Here is a 22710-nt window from a genome sequence, read left to right as displayed (position 1 = left end):
TTTGAGATGATTTGCGCTTATTGATATGGCACATTATCTTGCTAGAAGTAGCCATCAGAAGATGGGTACACAATATTCATCTGGTACTGAGGGATTTACACCACTACCTTGACCCACTGATAGGAGGCAAGGTGAATCTCTTTTTCCACGTTTGTTAAATTCGGACTCCATGAGAATTTTGCTGCAGAAATCGAGACTCATCGGAACAAGCAACATTTTTCTAATTTCCTGTCGTCAAGTTTTAGTGACCCTGTGTGAACTGTAGCCTCCGTTTCTGTTCTCAGCTGGTAGTTGTTGCGCCTGGTGTGGTCTTCAGCTGCTGAGGCATTTTTGCCAAGAGAACTGTCGCTCATGATTTCAGCACTTTGTCTTTTTTTAACACCATCCTCTGTAAACCCGAGAGATGGCCGTACAAGAGTGCTACTTTCAAAGTCACTTTCTTCTTCATTCTGAGGCTCAGGGTGAACTTCACCAGGCCGACCTGGTCATGTCTGGATGTCTAAAGGCTTTGAGCTGCTACCATGCGACTGGCCAATTAGATACAGTATTTGTAATAATGAGAAGTTGAACAGGTGTACCCAACAAAGTGGTCAGCAAATGTATATTAAGTTAAACAAAAAAATGGTGTGGTGAACATTTTTTACTATTTTACTAATTTTATGAACAATTTATTTTTTAATTAATGTCACATGAATACACATGAATGTCCTTGAGGTCAGCAGATAGGTTCCCAGACTGTTTGCAGCCTTACTGAACACCTGAACACTGTCAGCCAGAGTAACAAACTACACAATGGACCGCCATGAAAGCAGGAAATCTGGGTAGATATTCATGCCCACCTTAGGATGAACCCTTCTCACCTAAGTCACCCTTAAGTCTTTTTGTTTGGCGCCACCAGCAGGTCGCCATTTTGACCATATATCTGACACACATACTGATAATGATCTGCTAAATGTCAGCACTGCTTTAAAGTTTCAACTCTGGATCTCATTACACACAATTAGGGCTTAAATACCAATTTGAAAAAAAAATTGTACTTCTGCTCCTCAACTTTCAGCCTCGCTCCCAATCGATTCTGGTAGAGCAAAAACGGCCTCTCGTTCTCTCTGCTGTCATCGCTGTCTGACTCTCAGCTCTCATTGTGTGACTGGTGACAAGTGGGCGAGTTGGTGAAACATCAAGAGACTATGCTGCTCTGTACATGTGAGCGAGAGAGCGAGCAAGAGAGCGATATGGCACTGCAGGCCACTACCGCTGACACTTCTTGTTGCCATAGTAACAGGCTGCTGAAATTTCTGTTTATACTGGATGGAGGTGTTCGTCTAAATACCCCCGTGTGCGCCTTCCCTCCCACCCCGAGGTGCGTGACCCGTCTCCACCTGAATCGCGTGGATGTTGCAAACAGATTGCACACAGACTGACAGCAGCCCCGCAAAAACGGTGGCTTCTCTTAAGTACGCAGAGCTGAATAAACTCAATCGCAGCTGGCTGGGGATGTCTGAGCTGTCACTGCAGGAGACCGATGTGTGAGAGCGAGCGCTGCCAGGATGGACATTACTTCGTGACTCATCACTGTGGGCTTCATCCACCAAAGCCCACTCGCCAGGGGTTCACCGGTGCAGGTCTGATGTGACTTTGTTTAAAGAATGAGGGCCTGGGCACAGGTAAGACTTTGGAGATCGGGGACCAGCGTGAGCAAAGCAAGTGGCAAAGAGCTCAGATGAATGTATTTGAATGAAAGTGGAGGGAAAAAGGAACGCCAACGTTTGATGACGACCTGATGCCTCCTAGTTTATTATTAAAACACAGCAATGCAGGTGTTGGCCTCGAACATCATTAACTCATAAAACTAAAATTGAATTCATCCTGTAAAGCATTTAATGCTGCTATCACACAGTTTAACTGTTTGACAGGTTCAGGTAAGGAACACTTGTAAAGATTGAGGAGGGAAAACACCCCAAAACAAAGCAATGTGCTGTCACAGGTTGAAAGGTCAATTTGCCTTAAACAACAGGAACCTTTCCCCCGTTTTCCTTTTCTTTAGATCACACAGCGATTTGCGATGTTTTTTTTTTTAATCCATTACTTAAATTAAAGCCTAATATTCTCAATTTGTCTTTGTGTATTTCACTTCGAAAGTGCCCTTTGATTAATCCTAAAGCGGTCCCAAAATTCTGACATGAGAAGGGGAAAATTGCGGGCAGCGTGAAACGGCCTGCAACGCAAACAGCGACAAAGACTTCAGACACGCAGGCTTTGAATGATTAACAGCGCTGCCTTCACGTGGCTGTAGCCTTACTGGGGTTAGGTTAAATAAACAATTGTTCAAATTTAATTACATTCAAAATGATGAGATCAGACCGAGTGGTGCGAGCGAAACGACAATTTGCGTAGTGTTGTCTTCACCGCCCGCAGCACAAGCTCCCACCCCACTCCCCCCCTGCTGTGTGACACTGTCACAAAAGGCCTTCGGGCACAGATTTGGGAGAAATTCAATAATTAGAGGAGCGTTAAAAACAAAGCGGCTCATTCGCTCTCACTGGGATTTCTGAAAATTGGAAAGTGTTTTAGAGGAGAGTAAGTCCTGATTCTGCCGCTCGCTAGTTAGTTGCAGTGTTGGATGTATTACAGCGTTTCAGGGCTACAAAACAAAAGCACACACACATACACACACACACACAAAAGGGATTAAATGTGCAACAACTTCAACAAACTGCAACGTTTAAGTCTGAGGAGGCGTAATCCTGTTCTTGTCAAACAAGCAGCTTTTTTTTTTTCTTCTTGTTTTCCGATGGAAATTGGCAACAATGAGCTGAAGCTCATAACTGTGAGGAAGACTGAGAGGAGCTAACATAAGACGGCAGCTTCATCGGCGTGAGTGCGCACGCATTCTCAGCTATCCCAGTCTGCACTGCGTCCCTCTTCGTCCCCTCTGTCGTCCTCATCCGAATCAGCCGCCACCTTCTTCATCCTCATCATGGCGGCCTTGATGCTGCGCTCCAGCTCGTTGTCTCCGCCGCTCGGGACTTCTGCTCGTGCAGGAACCACCTACGCAACGGCAAAGAAATACAGTTCACATTTTAAGTTAGCGCCTGCTGTGAAATCTGTAATCAGTACCAAAAAAGTAGCTAATAACATTATAGTAGAGAGCTACATAGCAATGACCCCGTTGGGATAACACCCGACCCTGGAACTAGAACAGCTAAATGTATTCTAGTCTGTTATAGCATAGGTTTTTACGTATGCATAACTGTGGCTCCACGGTGCAGCAGTTTAGCACATTTGTCTAATATGTGAAAGATCCCTGGGTCGAGACCAGAAGGAGACACAGATCCAGCCTCAGGGGGTCACAAGCGAGTGTACTCCCTGTGCTGGACCCAAGCCTGGATAAATGGAAGGATTGCATCAGGAAGGGCGTGTGGTCTAAAATCTGTGCCAAATCAAATATGTGGCTCCATCCGCTGTGGTGGCTCCTCGGGAAATAAGGGAAGAGCCTAAAGTATGTTGCATGTATACTTGTGAAAGTTGATTCTGTTTGCAGTGGGTGAAGCGCTGAAGAGGTCACTTGGCTAACATCATCCACAAAATCAACTTTCTGGGCTTATAAAGGAGACGTCTGCATTCTCATAAAATAAAAAAGGAATTTACACGCACAACCTGTGAACAGCTTCATCGACCATTTGTTTAAAATTAGAAGCAAAATACCCAATTTTAAATTTACTAGCACTGTTCAATAATTCACTCCTTTGCTGCGCTAAAAAAGAATCCACACGGGGGAGCTGTTTGTTGTGCACAAGAGTGCACTCAAAGTTCCCATACAGCATGTCTCCTATCAAAAATTAGGACGTGAACGGCTTTTTGTGACAGCTCCTATAGCTTAACTACCTCACGAATGTGTTCTTCACCATTAATAGTCGGTCAGTAAAAAGAAATATTGTACACTGAGAACAAACGAGGTTTAATTTATGTGATCCACGTCCACAGCAAACGGCTCATAGCAAAAATACCGGTGGTCCTTAGTGAAAATGAAACTCGTGTCACATTTACCTAAACACCGATGATCGCATATTACACAAACACAAATAAATTGTGCATTTGTTAGGTAGCATTTTCACATGCAGATTAATTCTTTAGTAAAGACTGATATTTGATATTTGGAAGGTTTTTTTTGGGGGGGGGGGGTTGACACAAACTGAGCCACACTGGCTTTTTTTCCCCACAGGTGAATAACCAACTGTCATCACATTTTTACCAAGTGACACATGCGGTGATGCAATCGTTCTGCAGTAAGCTAGCCGATCAACGTATCAACATCTCACCTTCTTCAGGGTGACTCCCTGTCGGATGGCAGACATCAGACTGCTCCTTGCGTCCCCAGTGGGGCTCGGCGTGCTGGCCGCGGGGACCTTTCGAAGCTTAATCTGTCCACGCTGTAGCGAAGCCAACACTTCGTCCATGGTTCCTACAAAAATACCAAAGTTAAAGGAGAAACACTGTTAAAGTGTAGGGGAAGAAGCTACACTGCTGATGAGCTGGTTCTTAGCTCGCTGTAAGAAACATTATTGAAACAGTTTTGTTGAGTGTGCTCCGTTTCACATGATCTTATGAAAAAGAAGCTCTGCTGGACGTTAGAGTCTCCTTGGAGCAGACAGCGTATATAACCAGGACCACTACTGCAGGTAAAATGCCTCCTCTGGCCCTGTGAGAGAAGTTAAGAATTTAGGACAGAACACTATGTGCAGACACACACACAACCTTCCCAGCAGCCAAACAAAAATCACGTATCCTGCTCCATTCTTTTATTCTTCGTTGGTTTTGTTGGACATGAAGATCTGAATGATACTGCACGTATTTCACCCTCACCTATATTTTGTTTGAGCGTGTTCTTGGCTGGAAATGGAGGGCCGTCTTTTTCACTCAGAGGCATCGGGGCATCCTCTGATGAGGGCGACACTCGGGGGGGAGGCAGCAGTGACAGTGGCGGTGGTGGTGGTGGTGGTGGTGGAGGAGGAGGAGGAGGGGGTGGGGCTGTTGGGGGGGGGGGGATGGCCGTTGGAGGAGGTGGCGCAGCGTAGATTTGGACAGGCATGTCTTTCAGCTGCTGCTTTTTGGCTGGTTTCTTGCGCCTTGGTGCGGGTCGGATGGAGGGAGGGGGTCCTTGAGAAGAGGGAGCAGGGCTGAGGCTGATGATGGACATCGGCTGCGAGGGGCACAGGCTTTCTGGAGAAGACGGCGAAGGCCTGGACTGGGGCGCTTTCAGGATGTACTGGCCCGGTCGCTTCTGGGAAAAAAAAAAAGAAGAAGAAAAAAAAAAACCATCAGCTGAAGCTCATGCATTAATGTTTTGTTTTAAACAGGCATCTACATGAGATTTTAAAAAGTGGCGGCAGATGTGCATCAAAGCCCCGCACAGTTAAGCACGGACGTAAAAGCTGATCGTTTAAATCAGGGATGTCAAACTTGTTTTATAATGTTGGCCACATACTTTGATCCTAAGTAGGCTGGACCTCCACTTTCTGTCAATGTAAGGTTAAACTACACATTTCATTTCTCATGTATAAGAAAACTAAGTGTAATTTCGGGGGTGCGTCAGTTTTTCTACATAATTAAGAAATACTACTGTAAATAAATGAAAGAAAACTGGCAGCATGACTCCATAGGCTTAAATGATATATAATGGGATAAAAATATGAGAAATAAATGTGTAAAATTCAATGAAAACATCTGTTAGTGCAAACTGTCCTGTGATTAGAAAACAGAACATTTTTTGTTAATTGAATGTCTTTTTTTTTTTTTACAGATTTTCTTAGCAGATACATTCATCTATTTCTTATTTGCCTTAGAGTCTGTATAAATGGCTATAGTGGAGGTCTTTATTAGTTTATTAGTTAGTTCTCCTTCATATTTTCCAAAGCTGTCCAATGGGCCACATTACAGTCTTTGGCAGGACGATTCTGGCCCTCGGGCCTTATGATGACACCCCTGGTTTAAACAAAATAGTCTCACCACAAAGGCTTCTCAGTTCTGGCTTAAAAAGGACCAATTTCGACTGAAATACATAATAATTGGTTTGATTTTCCTGCTCACTATGGAATATACAGATGTACTGTCAACAGTGAGCAGAGCATGTAGACCCTCATGAACAAGAGGACACAAGGGAGTGATTTTAAACACAAGAATCAGCCGTCTGAAATCTTGTGGGTGTATTTGTGTGCAGGTGGAACGACATCACAGTGTTGGACTTTCTGCGTGTGTTGCAGAGAGAGAATTTCCTGGGGCCAAAAACTTGTTTCGTAGTGACCTTTGACCACCGAGATCCAACATCATTGTTACATCTGGTTGCCATGACGCCCTGACACAACCACAAATGGGATGTGAGTCTCCACCTGGAATTGAGCCAGCAACCTTTTGCTAACCATGCACATTTGTTAACCACTACACTATGGAGGCATTAAAACAATACCAAGAGAGCGTTAATGTGGGGTGGCTGTAGCTCAGGTGGCAGAGCAGGTCAGCCACTAATCAGAAGGTCGGTGGTTCGATCCCAGGCTGCCTCCTGGCTGCATGCCAAATATCCTTGGGCAAGATACTAACCACATGTTTGCCTACTGGTGGTGGTCAGAGGGCCTGGTGGCGCCTGTGTCCGGCAGCCTCGCCTCTGTCAGTGCGCCCCAGGGCAGCTGTGGCTACAATGTAGCTTGCCATCACCAGTGTGTGAATGTGTGTGTGAATGGGTGAATGACTGAATGTAGTGTAAAGCGCTTTGGGGTCCTATGGACTAGAAAAGCGCTATACAAATGCAGGCCAGTGTTTTGTTTTAAAGCAGGACCATTCATTCAGTCACATGAATCAATGGAATGATTTCTAGTAGTTTCTGACCACTCAAAGTGCTTTAAACTACAAGCCCCCATCTTCTTTTTCATACATATTCATCCTGTGCACATGAGCGCTGCATCTACCGATTTAGAATCATCAGTTAATCTAACATGCATGTCTTTGGACTGCTGGAGGAAGACGGATAACCCCAGGAGGTTTGAATCCTTAATCGCCCGCTCGGCCTTTTTCTCGCTGTGAGGCGACGCAATGCCAGCCACTGCACCACTGTGCCGCCAAATGATGTAGTCATCATCATTACCCAGTCATTATTACTGATGCAGGGCTCTCTTCCTGGGCTCGTAGCTATTCTAGCAGCACTGAGGTTGCTTCAGCTGAATACTAATGGCATTCTTGATTAGGTGTTGACAATGGCATCGCTAGCATGCTAGTTTAAGGTAGCGTCTAAGTCTTTTTTAGCAGTCAGCACACTGTAAAGGAGAAGCTGATAGAAATGTCATTAGTTATATTTATATTTAAAGTTAAAACAGAGTCTGACTGTCACACTGAAAATATCACTGGGTCACTGAAGTTAGAAGCCAACAAAGAGCAGTCGTCCACGCACAGTTTGAAGCTCTGGTGTAAGACAGCTCATTACTAACAAGCCCGTCCACAGCCACAGCACGCCGTCATCAGGACTTCCTCCGACGCGAGGGGTCGAGTGGCTAATAACTGAGCTTTTATTTTTGAGGTGAACTATTACATTAAGAGGGTACGATGCAGCGTCCCCCCGGGTTTTATTAACTCGGAGAGAGCTGCAGGCGAAGGCAGAGCAGAACGAGTGAGAGCGCCTGACCTCTCTGAAGGATCGTAATCGGCTCAGAGTTTTCTCCCGCTCCTTGTCCACCCACTCTTTCCTCCTCTGCTCCTCCTCCTTCTTCTTCTCTCGTTTCTGCAGACAACAGAGGGAGACACTGAGAGGCACAGGAGAGAAACAGCGGCTTTCATTTGCGGCTCCAACAACCTGGCTGACTTACGAGGTGGACCTGGTGATGCTGGTTGAAGACTATGGAGCTCTGTTTTTCCACCAGGTGCTTCTGCTCATGTGCATCTGTGCACTGATCCTAAAGAGAGACAAAACATATCACTTAATCGCTCGAAAATACATTTTAGTCTGTCAGAAATTAGCGACTGTCTGAGCAAACGGTTAAAAAACTTTGAGAAAATGCAACTGCAACACATCCGGATTTTATTTGGAGGCCGTTATTTGTAATTTTCCAATGCCCCTATTTTTTTAACTGCATTCCCTCCCATCGAGAGTCTTTAACCAGGCTGCCTTTGCCATTTTTTTTGCTCTGAGTAATACTTTTTTTAAAATCAAATAAGCAAGCAGCCAACAAAAGAGGAAAACATGCCAAGTGCTTCAATTACTATGTCAGCTAAAAATAAACCAATGTAGTAAAAACATTTTAAAAACCCAGCATTTGGCACACGAGGCAGGCGGAGATGTGCCTTTGAAGGATCGATACATTTTTCCTTGGACAAAAAACCCCCAAAACGCTTGAAAGGACCACAGAATATGAAATGATTTCATGTCAGCAGCACTCGCACACACCTTTTTGTTACGCAGGTAAGCTCGGCGGGCACAGATGTTGCCCCTCTTGGTTTCCAGGGTCTGTAGGCGTCTTTTGAGCTGACTGACAGCTGGAGGGTCTGGTTGATGAATACCTGTGTGGACCATGCTCTGCAACTCCTCCGGATCCTCGCACACATCGTAGTACACCACCTCCTCCTTCAGCTCTGAAACACAAACGCAGCCCAGTCACTCCTACATGTCTTCTGTTTATATGGCATCCTCTCCAGCTGTACGTCAGCTGTCGCATCCCATCAGACAACCTAAATAACCAGTGTCATGCCCACTGCTCACGAGCAGCACAGGTAGTTGTCACAGGTAGTGCCAAGGTTACTTTTGTGCCAACTGTAGTTATGCAGCTTACGTGAAGTTAAGAAATCTGTTTACTTCCTGTTTAGGTAGCAAACTTACATCTGATTAAGAGTAAGCGGCTTAACGTTGGTAAAATTACTGCTAAATTATAAAAGCATCTCCTCAGCTGCTTATGAAACGTTCTGGGTCTCCTTGGCAACTGCACTAATTGCAGTATTTGCATTGCAGTAGCTTTCTCCTTATTTACAGAACATCATATCTTCCTCAGTCCTCCAACTTTATGTTCACGAATAACAAATGACAGAGGGCGCGCTGCTGTTTCTTAGCTAGGAAACTACACCTGAGAGCTGTAAAGGTAAATATGCCCACAGCCAAAGTCACCACAGACACAGACAGCAAGATGCACACGCAAACACCTTGGAAGCAAACATGCCCCCTCCCGCGAGGAACAATTAGAGAAACATTTACACGAACAAAATACAGCATTTCCCAGAAGGCACCTCTTTTCCACAACACACTGCCTGACAATCCAACACATTATAATGCAGCGGGGAGGGGGGCATTGTGTAATGTGTCATTTTAATCATAACTGACACAGAGTCTGAAGGGTGCTGAATCAGCGCTGTGGGAATTGTAGTGTTGGGATATATCGTAAGATGCGTTTAGAATATTGGAAAAATTCTATCCTAATATGAATATATTTGTTTAAAATTTCGATAGTACAGTGGCAGTATAATGCCCTCGTAAGTGGATATCAGGCCCTTGTAGAGCAAAATTCAGTATTTTGGTCTAGACAACTCAAAATGTGATGTCCACATATGTGGACGCCAGGTCCTAGAAGGAAGACCTTCAGAAAGCCTGGTTGCTCAAGACTGCTTCAAAAACAAGAAACTCTGTCACCGTGGAGGCTCAAGACTTTTGCAAAACACGTGTATATATACCCAAAATAAATCTGCTGTACAGCACAGCTATGTAAATGTGAGGATACCTTTAATCTGTCGTCTCAGGGTGTCTATCTGAGCCACCAGGAGCTGCTCTTCATTTTTCAGGATTTCAAACTTGGCGTCGTAGAGTTCTAGCTGGGTTTCGTAGAACTGCAGTTCCAGCTGGTCCACAGTGTCCTGCTTCTGGCCGTCCTCAAACGCAGACCTTAAATCGGCCCTCTGGCCTTGGGCTCTCACGGAGAGGTTCTCCAGCTGCAAGGCAACGACAGAAAAATGTTACATCAGCCCCGCTGAAAGGATCATAGCGGTCGTTTGTGGGGAGAAAAAAAAACAAAAAACAGTCGTTTGTATATATACAGTGAATACTTTGTGAGGCAAGTGCTACTTTTTGACAGCTCGCTACCTGTCCTTGAACATTATGATCAAAATAGGCTTTGCTTTCAGCCACGCTACTGGCAAACACACACACACACACACACACACACACACACACACACACACACACACACACACACACACACACACACACACACACACACAAGATAAATCTGACATAAAAAATTAAGCATTTGTGATGAACTGCCTGTCTGAAGACAGTTTAATCTCTGCAAGCTTTCATGCTGTGATGAAATGAGCTGAAACCAGCAGCTACCTGCAGCATGTGCCATGCATGAGCTTTTGCATTCAAAGCATTCAAAATACAGCCTTAAAATGCTCTTAATTATGTCGAACACAAATACACACACTGCTGGAATATGACACAGCTGCCACAGAGACTGAAGCGGTACACTCACGCAAACATCTGGGATACCCGCAGGCATACTGGCACGCTCTAAAGAGTCACCGAGCTGTGTTGCCACCAGCGCAAGAGTTTGCGTAGGTGTAGCTCGCTGATCTCGTTATGAACACTCGCACACAGCTGCAGATGTAAAGGCTCGGGTTGATTTCACAGTGACGGATGACACCAGCGTCCTCAAACCTGACTTTTTTTTTTTATTATTTAAAAAGCTTAATGGGATGGGAATGCAGCCGTGTGAAGGTAAAGGTGTTGCGGTTGTTCTCCTTGCTCTTTTCAAGAGCTCAAACGCACAGCATGACCCCCGTGAAGCAGCAAGTGATCCGGTGCCATACCATCCCGAAAAATGCCGTGATCCTGACATGAGAAACATCCTCCTGGTGCAGTCACACATTTGTGTGTAGCTGGCATATTTTGAGTATGCATATATGCACCCAGACACACTCACTTATTCATGCGTGGAGGGGGTTTTTTGTGATCGGGATGGGGGTGTATTGAGGGGATTCTCTATGTTTTCAGAGAAGCTTTATAAATAGATCAAAAGGAACAGAGCAGCCACAGACTCACATCAGACTGGAGTACCGAGTGAATGATACATGAGAGCGAGTAGGCACCGTGTCACATCTCTACTGACTTACAACCACTACAAAAGCAGCGTTGGCCTTGGCACGGAAATAAAGACATGAATGATAATGAAAGTCTTACAACTGCACCACACTCTAGTAAGATGTTACCGAATGTGCTGAGTCATTACAGAACCACTGGAAAAGCAGCTGATACTAATGGAAAAAAAGAAAGAACGAAAGATAAAATGGACACGCACCCTCTCCTTGATGCTGTCTTTCTTGCGGCTGAGGCACATCTCGGTGGCTCTCATGTGCTGCAGGGTTTCTTTGGCCAATAGGAAACGGAGTTTTTCCAGCCTGGGAGCCGCTGACGCCCAGGCAGCGGGTCCAAAACGACACTTATCCTCCTCCATCTGTTTCACCATACCTGGAAATGTGCACAAGGAGCTGTCATATATATATAACGGTTATAATTTTTTCCTTACAAGTGTGAAATGAATCCCATAGCGTAATCATGGAGGCTTTTCTTTTAAAACCATTTCCTCTGAAAACAATCTTTTTGGAGGTTTTGATCATTTACACATTTCATAATTAACCGAAACATCCACGCAGATATAAACACAGCAACTTATACCAGCCAGAGCCTTTGAAGTCTGTGCAAAGTAGGTGACAGTGATGTCCTGAATCGAGGCGACTGCATCCTCTGCTTTTTTTCTCCACTCCTCCGCCTCTTTTTCCAGAGCTGCAATTCTCTTAGGACCCAGTTCCTCAAACTCCAAAGACTTCTGCAGACAACCACAGCAAGCAAAACGGTCTTTACTCAAGGGCTTACCTGTCCGTAAGAAGTATGTATTAACTGTGCATTCATGGGAGCTTTATTCATATTTGGATGAGTGTAAAAACAAATTCTGACCTCTCTTTTCCCTCTAAGTGGACATAAATATTTTCCCTACACCACGCTCACTTTTTACATGTCATTCCCCTTGCTTTCTCCCCAATTTCCTGATACTCTTTACTGTCCTATCAAAATAAAGGCTAAAAATTCCCTTTAAAAAATAATGTTCTTTAACCTACATCACAGAGTTTGAGAACCACACTGGACATAGTGATGCAACAGGTCAGTCTATTCATGAGTGCTGTGTGTGGCTCAGCAATAACGAATGAACCAGTTAAGAGTGAAAGAGACCTTTATGTGATCACTAAAGGACGTATCGGTCAGTGCTGTGCAAAAGTCTTGAGCCAACTCTCATTTCTTTATGTGCTTCCAAGGAGTCAGACTTAGAGAAGACACCTAACAATGCCGCATGAATTACTGAAGCATGGACCAGTGTTTACACAGAAGAGACAACTTAGTAAAAAAAACATTTTATTCACTGTGCTATTAGCTGAAGACTTAGCAGCAGCTCAGCATCATGTACAGTGTGTCCTTAAAAAGACTGGGTAAGTGGAGGACAAAAGAAGAAGTGGCAGGTCTAAAATCTGTCTACAGCAGGTAAACAGCATGTGGAAGTCATGTCTTTAAGAAACAGGAATACATCCAGCAAAGTCCTGACACAGGATCTGAGAGATCCTTGTGATGTTTTAGTTGATCCGTCTACTGGTCAACGAAGTTAAGAAGCGATTCTTAAGGAAGGGAAACAGGGAGAAAAGGCTGAGGTGTGCCAAACTACATAAGAACTAGACTGACAAATCACTGACAACAGATCTTATGGAGTGATGAACCCAAATTTGACATTTTTGGTTCAAATCACTGTCAGTGAGTGTTTACAGCCATCTATAAAACACAGTGGAGGCTCCATCGTGGTTTGGGGCTACGTTTCATTCAGGGGCGTTGTCAAAACTGCTGGAATTATGAACACAGAAAAGTACCATCACATTTTGGTCCATGTTATCAAGAAAGCACCTAATTGGCAACGCCTTCATTTCTCATCATAACAATGATCCCAAACAAACTGTGAGTGCAGTAAAAGTATACCTGGATAGAGAAACACATAATAAAACACCATCAGTCACAGACTGGCCTCCCCAGAGCCTGGACCTCAACTTTACTGAAGCAGTGCGGGATCAGCTTGACAGACAACAGAACAAAAGGCAGCAAACATCCAAAGAAAAGTTTTGAATGTCCTTAAAGAAGCCTGGAGAATTATTCCTGAAGACTACTTAAAGAAATTACGAGATTGTTCAGGCTGTGTTGAAGAAACTTTGTACAATTCTAACAAGCTTAAAAGTCAATCTCTGTTTTTGCCTCACATACTGTATATTTTAGCTATGTTTATATGTTTTGATAAATCACTGCAATATTTCACATTTTCCTAGCAAAATATAAAGAAATGAGGGGGTGGCTCAAGACTTTTGCACAGTATTGTAAAATCCTCCCTTTTTTTATTTTCATCAAAATCTTAAATTTCTGATATTAACACTAAGTACATCCCCTGCATATAATCGTGTAAAACATTCTGACAACGTGTGTATTTACAAGGATGTCCATCTTGTAAAGGCAGGCCAGCTCTCTCATGTCCCTGAAAGGCTGAAGCAGGTACTGGAAGAAAGTCGTGGCGACAGTCGCCAGGTCCTGGTAGGCCTCGTCTTCTTCCTCGTAGATGCTGAGCAGCATGACCATCCTGTCAGCACCGCTGTGACTTTGTAGCAGCTGTGGAGACAAAAAAAACTTAAACACCATGATCTGGGTTTACCCTGAGCACACAGCTTAGTTTTGCTCTGTATGACTTTTCATACTCAGAATGAACCAATCCAACCCGTGCCAGCTAACACAAGAGTCGATAACTAGGCCTTTCAGAATACAACTTGGGTGGGCTGAAGGTAGACTTGTGAAGACACTTCAAGATGAGGTTAGTGGTTGAACACCACGGGGATTCTTGGACCTGGTTCTGCGGTGTTGACCGCTGAAGTCAAACAAATTCAGGTATTAAAAAACATTTTATGTGAGAGTGATGAAATATTTGGAACTGAGACTTTTTTTTTTTGGAGAGTGAGATCTTGGTTAAGAAAATGTTAAATCGCTTGGCTTCAAAATATGTAAATAGTTGGAAAATCAAGTGTTATCTATGCCCTGACATCTTCCAGCATACAATGGGAACAATGTTTGCTTTAGCCATTAAAAACAATCAACGCAGCACCACAAACCTGCATCTGAGACAGCATAAGCAAAAGCTGGATAAGATGTCATAAAGGTATCATTTACAGCAGAACCGTAACAGTGGTTTATGTAGACATAATACCGGCACCGAGTACAGATTCTGATACATTTATTCTACTCGTAGCGGTGCCATCAACAGTTTTTCTTACAGGTCCACTTGCTCGTTGTTTCTGTGACCAATTCTTGATCAGAACCTTACATCTGTGTAAGGAAACAAACCAGCACAACAAGCACATTTTCAGCTCAGCGAGCTACATCATGATGTCTGTGGAAACAGGTACAGTGTGGGCATGTAAAAACTCAGCTACCATAACTCAGACCACATTATTTTGATAAAAGGACATGATAAGCTTGGAGGCATGCATTCCAGCGATCTCCAGTGGATCTCGAATGGAACTAGATTTCTGTTTTGATGTCAAGCTGACGTATTATGCTCTTCAAATGCTTCATTGGTCTATTGGCTGTCATTTGACTGCTTTTACTTCCATTTGCATGTGAAACAAACTAAACAGAGCTAAAGGGTCAGATTGCAGGTTGAAGCAGCAAACAAAGACTAGTGCTGGTGGTGTTGCAACATCTAGAGCCTTGGCTGGAACAGCAGCTGTGGTTTGCTGTGTCATGGTAGACCTGATTTAGGCTCACACCACCACTTAGAGGTGCTAATATGGCAGACTAGACCTTTAAACTTCTTGGGATTAGAGAGCATGCAGTCTTTCTCAGACTTCAGACTTCAGGGACTCATGTTTCTAAGGTGTTGTAAGACTTCTATCATAGATGGGGCACCAAACAGATACAGGGCCAGTGTTGCTGATACCGATGCCAATACTTTTGCCCTATAAAATGTAGATTACAAAGGGGAGAACAGTTTACCATGATTACTGATTGATTCATCATTAATTTACACATTCTGAACACATTTTAATGACCACTAAATCACTGTGATTTTTACTTTCCACATTAATTAATTAATTAATTAATTAACACAAGGTGTTTGGAAACTGATTTTCTGGAGACCTGGAATGTAAATGTGCACATTTATTTAACAAAATCCAGTGGGCATACTGCACTTAGGGAACAAAAACAGTCTCAGTCCTATCGCGTTGGTATCGATAGTAGATCGATCCGCCCACCTCTACGCCTCACCTGTCTCAGGTGACCCTTGGCCCTTGACATCTCCTCCTGCAAGCTTTTCTTTTTGAACTCCTGTAAATTCTCAAAGTACTCCTCGACATCTCGGTCATCCTGTGCGAACAAGGTGTCGAGAACGATCTTCCGTCCGCAGAGGTCAATAGCGGTGCTGAAATACTTCTCGAGTTTCCTACACGGGGTGTCATAGTCCTTCTCCTCGTCATTGTCTGGACCTGATCTCCTATTCAGGAAGAGCAAGTCCCAAATGTTGCCCTCTTCAAACTCCGTCAAATCCGGGAAGCAGCCTCCCAGGACGTCGGCCACGCAGGTGAACTGCTGGTGGACGTGCTTCAGATCGCTGACGGAGAAGAGTCCTGCCCAGCTCATCTGAGGGTCGTCGGCGGCAGGCTCGGATTTGCGCTTCTGCCGCTGTAACGTCCGGTTATGGCAGGTGACGGCGAACTTACACTCGATAACGTTCCACTGTACGATGAAGCCCAGTTTAAAGGCCTCATCTTCCTCAAATATGTTGCTTTTAACGGCCACCCACCCCTCCAGACTGTCTAGCCGCTCACACTCTATGCTGTTCATCTTAAAAAGAGATATTTCACCCTGGCCGAGAAGCTGCTGGCTCTGTTTACAACGTCCGCCATTTGTGTGACGTCAGTTGCCTTCACCAGCCCCGGAAGTTATCGGTCAATATGAGCTAACGGTTTTACTAACACAGATATCTACCTTTTAAAGAATACGCTGTTTTGACAAAGAATGGTAACCACGAAAAACCTAGACTGGGTCACTAAGAGCAGGCGGGTCCCATTACAGAAATGTCTAATCCAATGCGTTTGATATGTCTTAAACTAAAGTTTACGCGGAACCTTGAATGCACCATAAGCCTCTGGTACTGCCTTTAACTTTGACCTTTAAATCACATGTTCGGGGATTTCCAAATCCTAAAAATTAAAGCATTTAACTTTTAGTTGTTGTTCCTTTACAATGTCAGCATATCTCAGACCTCTGCAGACTTTCGACCACGTTTAATGAATCTATTTCATTAATAACGAACTTCCTGTGTAGATGTTTGGCATGCCTGTGAAATGTGAGCAAACACAGTCCCATCTATTTCTGTCACTGCTGTCCTGCCGGATACTGCTGCTGGCCTGAAAAGGCTGTCTAAGAACCAAACGGCTCCCTTAAATTTTCAGGTAAATTTGTTATCAGCTGCTTGCTCACTATAGCAGTTCTGCTTTGTTAAATTCTCCTCCGATGCAGTTTCAGGACACTAACAGATACTTAAGCCTCAGTCCTCGCCTGAGTCCTTGTCATCATGGACTTGTATGAGATCAGAGGAGGCAGGCTGGGTGTAATTGCAGAGGAAGCCGAGCTCCAGGAGTTAAGCAGAGAGTCTACTGCTATGGAGACCTACAATGTAGGCTCACCTCCATCTCCCACTGCAGCAGAAGATGGAAGTGATGGTGAGGAGGATGCTTTTAAGGAGGGAGAAACTGAGGTGAGGACACTAACTAACTACCTATGTTCAGCCACAGTCGTCTCATTGCATTTAATCACTTCTCTGAGAGAATGCCAACACAATACAGAAGAGTAAAATAAATAGCTGAGTGAGGGGAAACATCTGATTAAGATACACTCATAGTAAACAGCAACATAAACTCTTAACTGTTACCCCTCATTGTAGTCTGTGTTGCAGGTTTGAATTAAATGTGAAAAGAGCTCAAGCTTGCGTTATGACTGCTTTCAGGGGGAGATCATCTTGATTCGCGATCAGCTGCAAGAGAAGGTTGCAGAGATGGAGAGCTTTGCTGGTCATCTGGAAGAGATCTTCCTTACAGTGGAGGTACTACTCAAACGTCTAGTCTGATCTCCTTTGTTTTGACATAACGTTACTGTTTTATTATCATATGAATATGCAGAGATGCTTTTTTCCTTTTTTTTTTTACTCATAGACAGTAATAAAGTCATCACAAGCCCATTTTATTACATCAAATTGTTGTTTTTTTAATTTGTTCTTTCCTGTAAAACAAATGTGTTACACTCTAACTCTCTCATATTATTGCACGTACAGGAGAATTTTGGCCGTCAAGAGCAGCACTTGGAGCAGCACTACAATGACGTGCTGCAGACACTGTCTCAGCGACAGGATGAGAGCGCGGCAAGGTTGGAGGAGGAGAAGAAGAGTAAGCTGGAAGCCCTGTACGGTCAGCTGCTGGCCTGTGGTCAGGCACTCGATGCCTCCAAGGAGCTCATCGAGACAGCGCAGGAGGTCTACCGCAGCCAGGACAAGAGGCTTCTTTTGAAGGTGATAAATGACTCCACTGGATCATATTTGCAGATGGCCCCAAAAATAAATAAATAAATAAAACATGGCCAGCTAATGCAATTGTGGATATGAAGCATTGATTAGCATTTATTCATTTATTTATTTTGCTATTGAAATTACTTCTTTGGATTTTATTGACAGACAGTTATGCCCACAATTAAAAGGTAAGCATGAGGCTGCACAGTGAGTCTGCACAGTGTGACACTGCAGGTGTGATATTAAGAGATCGAGCATCAATAACATGTGAGATTTGTCTTCCCTTTAGTTTCAGACTTTAGTTTTATTTAACTTGATATATTTTAAAATCCCAGTTGAAGGTCCACTTACTGAACTTAGCAAATAAAAACAAAAAAAGAACCTTGAACCTAGCACAAAAAGTAAAGAAATTTGTATTTGGTCAATTATTTTATTTATTTATTTATTTTTGTAAGGTTGCTTCCTGCCAATAGACCTATACGTTGGAAAGCCTGTTTATTTCCCCTTAAATGTAGCCACATTTATTAGGGAAAATGCATTTGTGGGCTGAGCAGCAGAGTTGAGTATGTGGGTCGCGCCCGTGAAACACTTGCCAAATTTCCTCTTCCAATACCAGTCAGCTTATTCTGCTACTGACTCTTGTTTGGTGTAGTTTATTGGACTGGATGATTAAAGTCTGAAGAAACAATTAATTCATTTAACAAACAGGGCCCTGAGTAGCACGTGGAAGATCCACACACAGCCACAACAGCCTGGCACCTCCTCCTCATGCTGGTCACCAGCTTGGTCACACGCTGCTGTGGGACGGCATCTCAATATGGTTGTGTTGGCTGACTTGCGACAAATGCTGTTAAACTGATAATATGTCTTGTTTCTTCAGACTTCAATCATTCATATTCATTCATGGGCACAACCCACAGACACAACTCTGCTGAACAAACTCCATCCACTGTACAAAACATGCTTGCATGCTTGATGAAAAGCACGTAAAGTATTTATTTTATGGTCAAATTTTGAACATTAGCCTGATAACGCACTGCACGTTTTTTAAAATCAGGGCTTTTTTTTGTTCTGTACCACACTAGAATCGAGGAGTTTGCCAAAGACGAGGTTGACCTCACGCTGTCTACATGTCTTGAATTCAACACACCGCTCGCTGACCTGTCGGATGTCAAAACCATGATGGACTCGATCAACGTTGTTCCAGGTCTGAATCTACAAATCGCCTCCTCTGGTTCACTTTCCGCCTCCTTCTCTGTCACTTGAAAAATGCAAATCTAGCAACACGCCGTGTCTTGCGTCACTGAAAATGAGAATCCTAATAATAGGAATCACACAGAGGTGTCAGTGTTGAGCTTCAACCAGAACAGAGCTGTCTTAACATTTAGATTTTTGTACTTTAAAAAGACTTCTTGATAACTGTGCTGAATTTACAGTGAATCTCTATCAAACAACCCCCAGCTCCATCTGCCCCAGTAATCAATCCCCAGATGCCCAACTCTGCCACTCAGACATCCCTGCGCGTGTGCTGGAGCTTGTTCTCTGATGACACAGTGGAGTACTACGAGCTTTACTACAGGCCGGTGCTGGAGGATACACCAGCAGACAGCACCTTCACACCGCAGGGTATAAACCAGAGACGCTCCCTGCAGATGTGCACTGCATGATAATGTCACCATCTGCTGCTCAACTTGTATCTACTGATCTCCCTGAAAATATTGCGATCTAAAGGTGTGCTCATCTTTTTGTTTTTTATTTAAGTGAGCAAGGTAACGTTGAAGGAGACGCACTGCACTGTTGCAGATTTGCTGCCCAATGCTCAGTACGAGCTCTGGGTGACGGCTACCAATACCACAGGCATCAGCCCAGCCAGCGAGAAGGCCTTATACATGACGGGTAACAAATGTCACTCTCCAACTACGTGAGGAGTTCTTAAACTTGTGGCAGTTTAAAATAATAATAGTTCTGCCACTTTCCTCAGCTTTGCAATCACTCCAAAGTGGTGTGTTGGTGGGAATAAAAGTCTAAATCCTCTCTCCCCTAGTGCCATCACCTCCAGTGATTAAGCAGAGGGAGTGCAGTAGCTGTCCAGAGGCTGCTCTGATCCGCTGGGAGTCAGGAAACACCAACCCCGTAGACTCCTACACGGTGGAGCTCAGGGAGATGGGTGCAGACGGCACAGAGAGCAGCATTACCGAGTAAGAGGTGTTATTAACGAGACCGATTTGGCAAGCTCAAAATTTAACCGTGCCCTCTCCTTGAAATCTGTCACTTTGAAAAGGCCACGCCTAGAGTTAAAGTTAAAATAGCTCGGTAAAAATAGAAGCGCTTGGCTGGAAACGCAGAGCTTCAAAGACGCAGTACTCCGTGATATTAGGCTCCACTGGCTTTTTCCTTTGATAAGGCTTTTGCTTCAAAATAAACAAGCTGGTGTTAGTGCTTGCCTGGGAAGTTTTGTTTTTTTGAGGTCCCATGGATATAGAGCTGCTGAATCAAGATGCACTCTGTCCTAGAAAATCTATTCTTAGCTTCAGCCCTTGCAGTGCTGTTGGTCTCAGCTAGAATGCTGTGCCCACATTTGGGGTCATTTTCATTTCTTATCCAGTCGCTCTGGAGAACACTTTAAACATTTATCTGTGCAGTAAACTCTCTTTTTATTATGATTTTTTTTTTCAAGCTAGACTTAAAGAAAATGTTCAATTATGAGTATATACAAATATAAGTTTCTGTTTAACCACCAGAATTTCAAGGTGATCTTTCAGTGATTTATGTTTTGGTAACCATACACAATAAAATACAGTTCACAAAGTGATCAGTGTTCTGCATTTACTATATATTTAAAGGAAGACGCGTGACCCTCATGTCTCAATTACAACCCCAGGTCTATTGTAGCAGTGCCCACCTGTCAGTGTCTGATCCAGCTGCAGCCAGGACAACGTTACCTCATCTCTGTGAGAGCGGTCAACATCGGAGGGCCCAGTGACAGGAGTGAACCAATTTCTATCACCACGACAGGTGAGAAACAATTGGGATCAGCGTTTTCATTATGTTTTTGGCTCACTCATAGGCGGTATGGACCTTATCGTTTAAAGCAGAACAGTTATGTCTGTTTGTAACTTTAAGCATCTACTTGTTGATCATCCCCATCATGTTTGAGACTCCTTTCGCTTAGAAAGAGCATATAAGTTTATTTATTGTTAGCCTTGTTTAAACAGAGGTTGCACGATTAGAATAAATCAATCTGATGTCCTGTGTTTAAGCCGTAGCTTAAATAAATATACCTTCTTACTACATACATGGATTCAGGCAGTCTTTGCAATCAAACACCCATTTACCTGTGCAGGTACGTTTTTCTATCTCCTGGAGGACACTGCCCATCCTTGCCTGTCCATCTCTGAAGATGGCTTCACAATCTTTTATGGAGATGAAGAACTTCCCATAAGTGCCATGGCCTTAGATGACAACACCTTTACCAGGTGCGAATAATGGGAACCTTGACTTATAAAGATGACTCTATACACTTGCAGATGTTTAAATGTCAGTGTCTTTACAGATGTGTAGCTGTCCTTGGGGATCTGATTCCAGTGCGAGGAAGGCATTACTGGGAAGTTGAGGTGGATGATGGGACAGAGTTCCGGATCGGAGTTGCCTATGAGGACACAGAGAGGAACTCGTATCTTGGGGCCAACAGTACCTCGTGGTGTATGAGACACATCCTGAGTCCATCCAGGTAGCAGTCAGTACCAGCCAGGGTTCTTTCATCAGCTTCACTGCTGAACACCCTGTGATGTCCTGTCAGTACTCTTTACACATTAGTACTCCTCCAAAATAACTGCACACCAGGGATCCTATAGGTAAACTATGCCTGTGAACAACGGTTTAGCAAATATACAAAAGCACAACTGCTGAACCGCAAAATACTTGTATCAGATTGCTGTAACAAAGTCCCCATATATTTCATCTTAATCATCTCAGTTTGAACAGCGTCTGCGTGTTTTCAAGACAAGTGCTGTAGTAGCTTTGGTTTTCTGCTCAGTCATTTTTCTTAAATATACTTGTTCCCTGAAAAGAAGCAGACATTTTCACAGGACTCCACAGACCTAATAGATGCAGACTTTTCCACCAATCTGATAGCAGAATTAACATGCGGATCCTCTGAGGGCCTACTATTGCAGTTCTCAGAAACTGGGCCAAGACTTTATTTTTAGCATTCAGAAATTTTCCCTTTCCTAAGCAAAAAAAAAAAAAAAAAAAAAAAATGCATCCGTTCTGTGTGAAACTAAGCCCATTGAAGGGAGAAAAGCCCACAGCTAAATATCTGTTACTTTATAATAGTTTCTATGGCAACTCTTCTTGGAACAAAGCAGGACAGATGAATTATCACATTTAGCGAGTCATTCGCAGCAGCATATCACACGAGCCCTGAATATGGCTCCCATTGTGGACATCTTCTTGTTGATTCTGCCTACGCACAATTTAACAAGCACATTTTTCATTTTCTTTAAGCTGCAGCCATTTGAAATCCTGCTGTTGGCTCATTATTCAGCATCTGCTTTCCTAATGGCTGACAGAGCGGGAAAATCATCAACAGTATGAATAAAATTGCTTTTTGACACACTCAATAATAATGCTTCTCCCTTTGTTAGGCATAAATACGAGTTTCTGCACAACGGCTGGAGTCCTGACTTGAGGATCACTGTGAACCCCGTACGGATTGGAGTGGCACTCGACTACGACAGAGGGACTCTGTCTTTCTTTAACGTAAATCTGGAACAACATCTGCACACCTTCCACTGTCACTTCCAAAATTACGTCCACCCCTGCTTTAGCCTGGACAACCCGGGAGCGCTTACTGTACACAACAGCATAGAAGCTCCTGAATACACATTCATCTGACATCAGAAGTATCAAGAAGAAATAAAAACCCAGGCAACAAGGACAAAACAATTATCGACTTTAATACTTACCAAAGAGCTCGGTGACATCGAACAAAACCAATGTTTGTAACGCCAATCTCCATTAAAAACTGAACTTTCTCACTAAAGACAAC

The 22710-nt window shown here is 43.7% G+C and overlaps 2 protein-coding genes across 3 annotated transcripts; one reads left to right on the top strand and one right to left on the bottom strand.

Annotated features, from left to right (window-relative positions):
* Positions 1-937: 937 nt before the first annotated feature.
* On the bottom strand, positions 938-16021 carry whamm (WASP homolog associated with actin, golgi membranes and microtubules). Of its 2 annotated transcripts, XM_026163974.1 has the most exons (11): positions 15365-16021; positions 13541-13714; positions 11699-11849; positions 11322-11491; positions 9747-9954; positions 8429-8613; positions 7851-7937; positions 7670-7765; positions 4864-5281; positions 4320-4462; positions 938-3048 (listed from the first exon to the last, which is right to left on the bottom strand). In XM_026163974.1, exons 1-11 carry the CDS (start codon positions 15938-15940, stop codon positions 2893-2895), a joined length of 2364 nt encoding a protein of 787 aa, XP_026019759.1. In that variant the 5' UTR covers positions 15941-16021; the 3' UTR covers positions 938-2892. The 2 variants fall into 2 exon arrangements, with proteins under 2 accessions (XP_026019759.1, XP_026019768.1); XM_026163983.1 differs by lacking the exon at positions 938-3048 and having other exon boundaries at positions 4395-4699.
* Positions 16022-16294: 273 nt separating this feature from the next.
* Positions 16295-22709, top strand: fsd2 (fibronectin type III and SPRY domain containing 2). The gene is made up of 13 exons (XM_026163994.1): positions 16295-16551; positions 16619-16856; positions 17106-17201; positions 17430-17663; positions 17826-17848; positions 18746-18867; positions 19122-19286; positions 19422-19556; positions 19705-19858; positions 20542-20675; positions 21004-21136; positions 21214-21390; positions 22307-22709. The coding sequence occupies exons 2-13, from the start codon at positions 16674-16676 to the stop codon at positions 22554-22556; spliced, it is 1806 nt and encodes a 601-aa protein (XP_026019779.1). The 5' UTR covers positions 16295-16551; positions 16619-16673; the 3' UTR covers positions 22557-22709.
* The last annotated feature ends 1 nt before the right edge of the window (position 22710 follows it).

The sequence above is a fragment of the Astatotilapia calliptera genome, chromosome 1 (assembly GCF_900246225.1).
Source record: "Astatotilapia calliptera chromosome 1, fAstCal1.2, whole genome shotgun sequence".
NCBI lineage: Eukaryota > Metazoa > Chordata > Actinopteri > Cichliformes > Cichlidae > Astatotilapia > Astatotilapia calliptera.
Note: the sequence above shows the minus strand (reverse complement) of the source record. Positions and strands in the feature narration are given on the sequence as shown.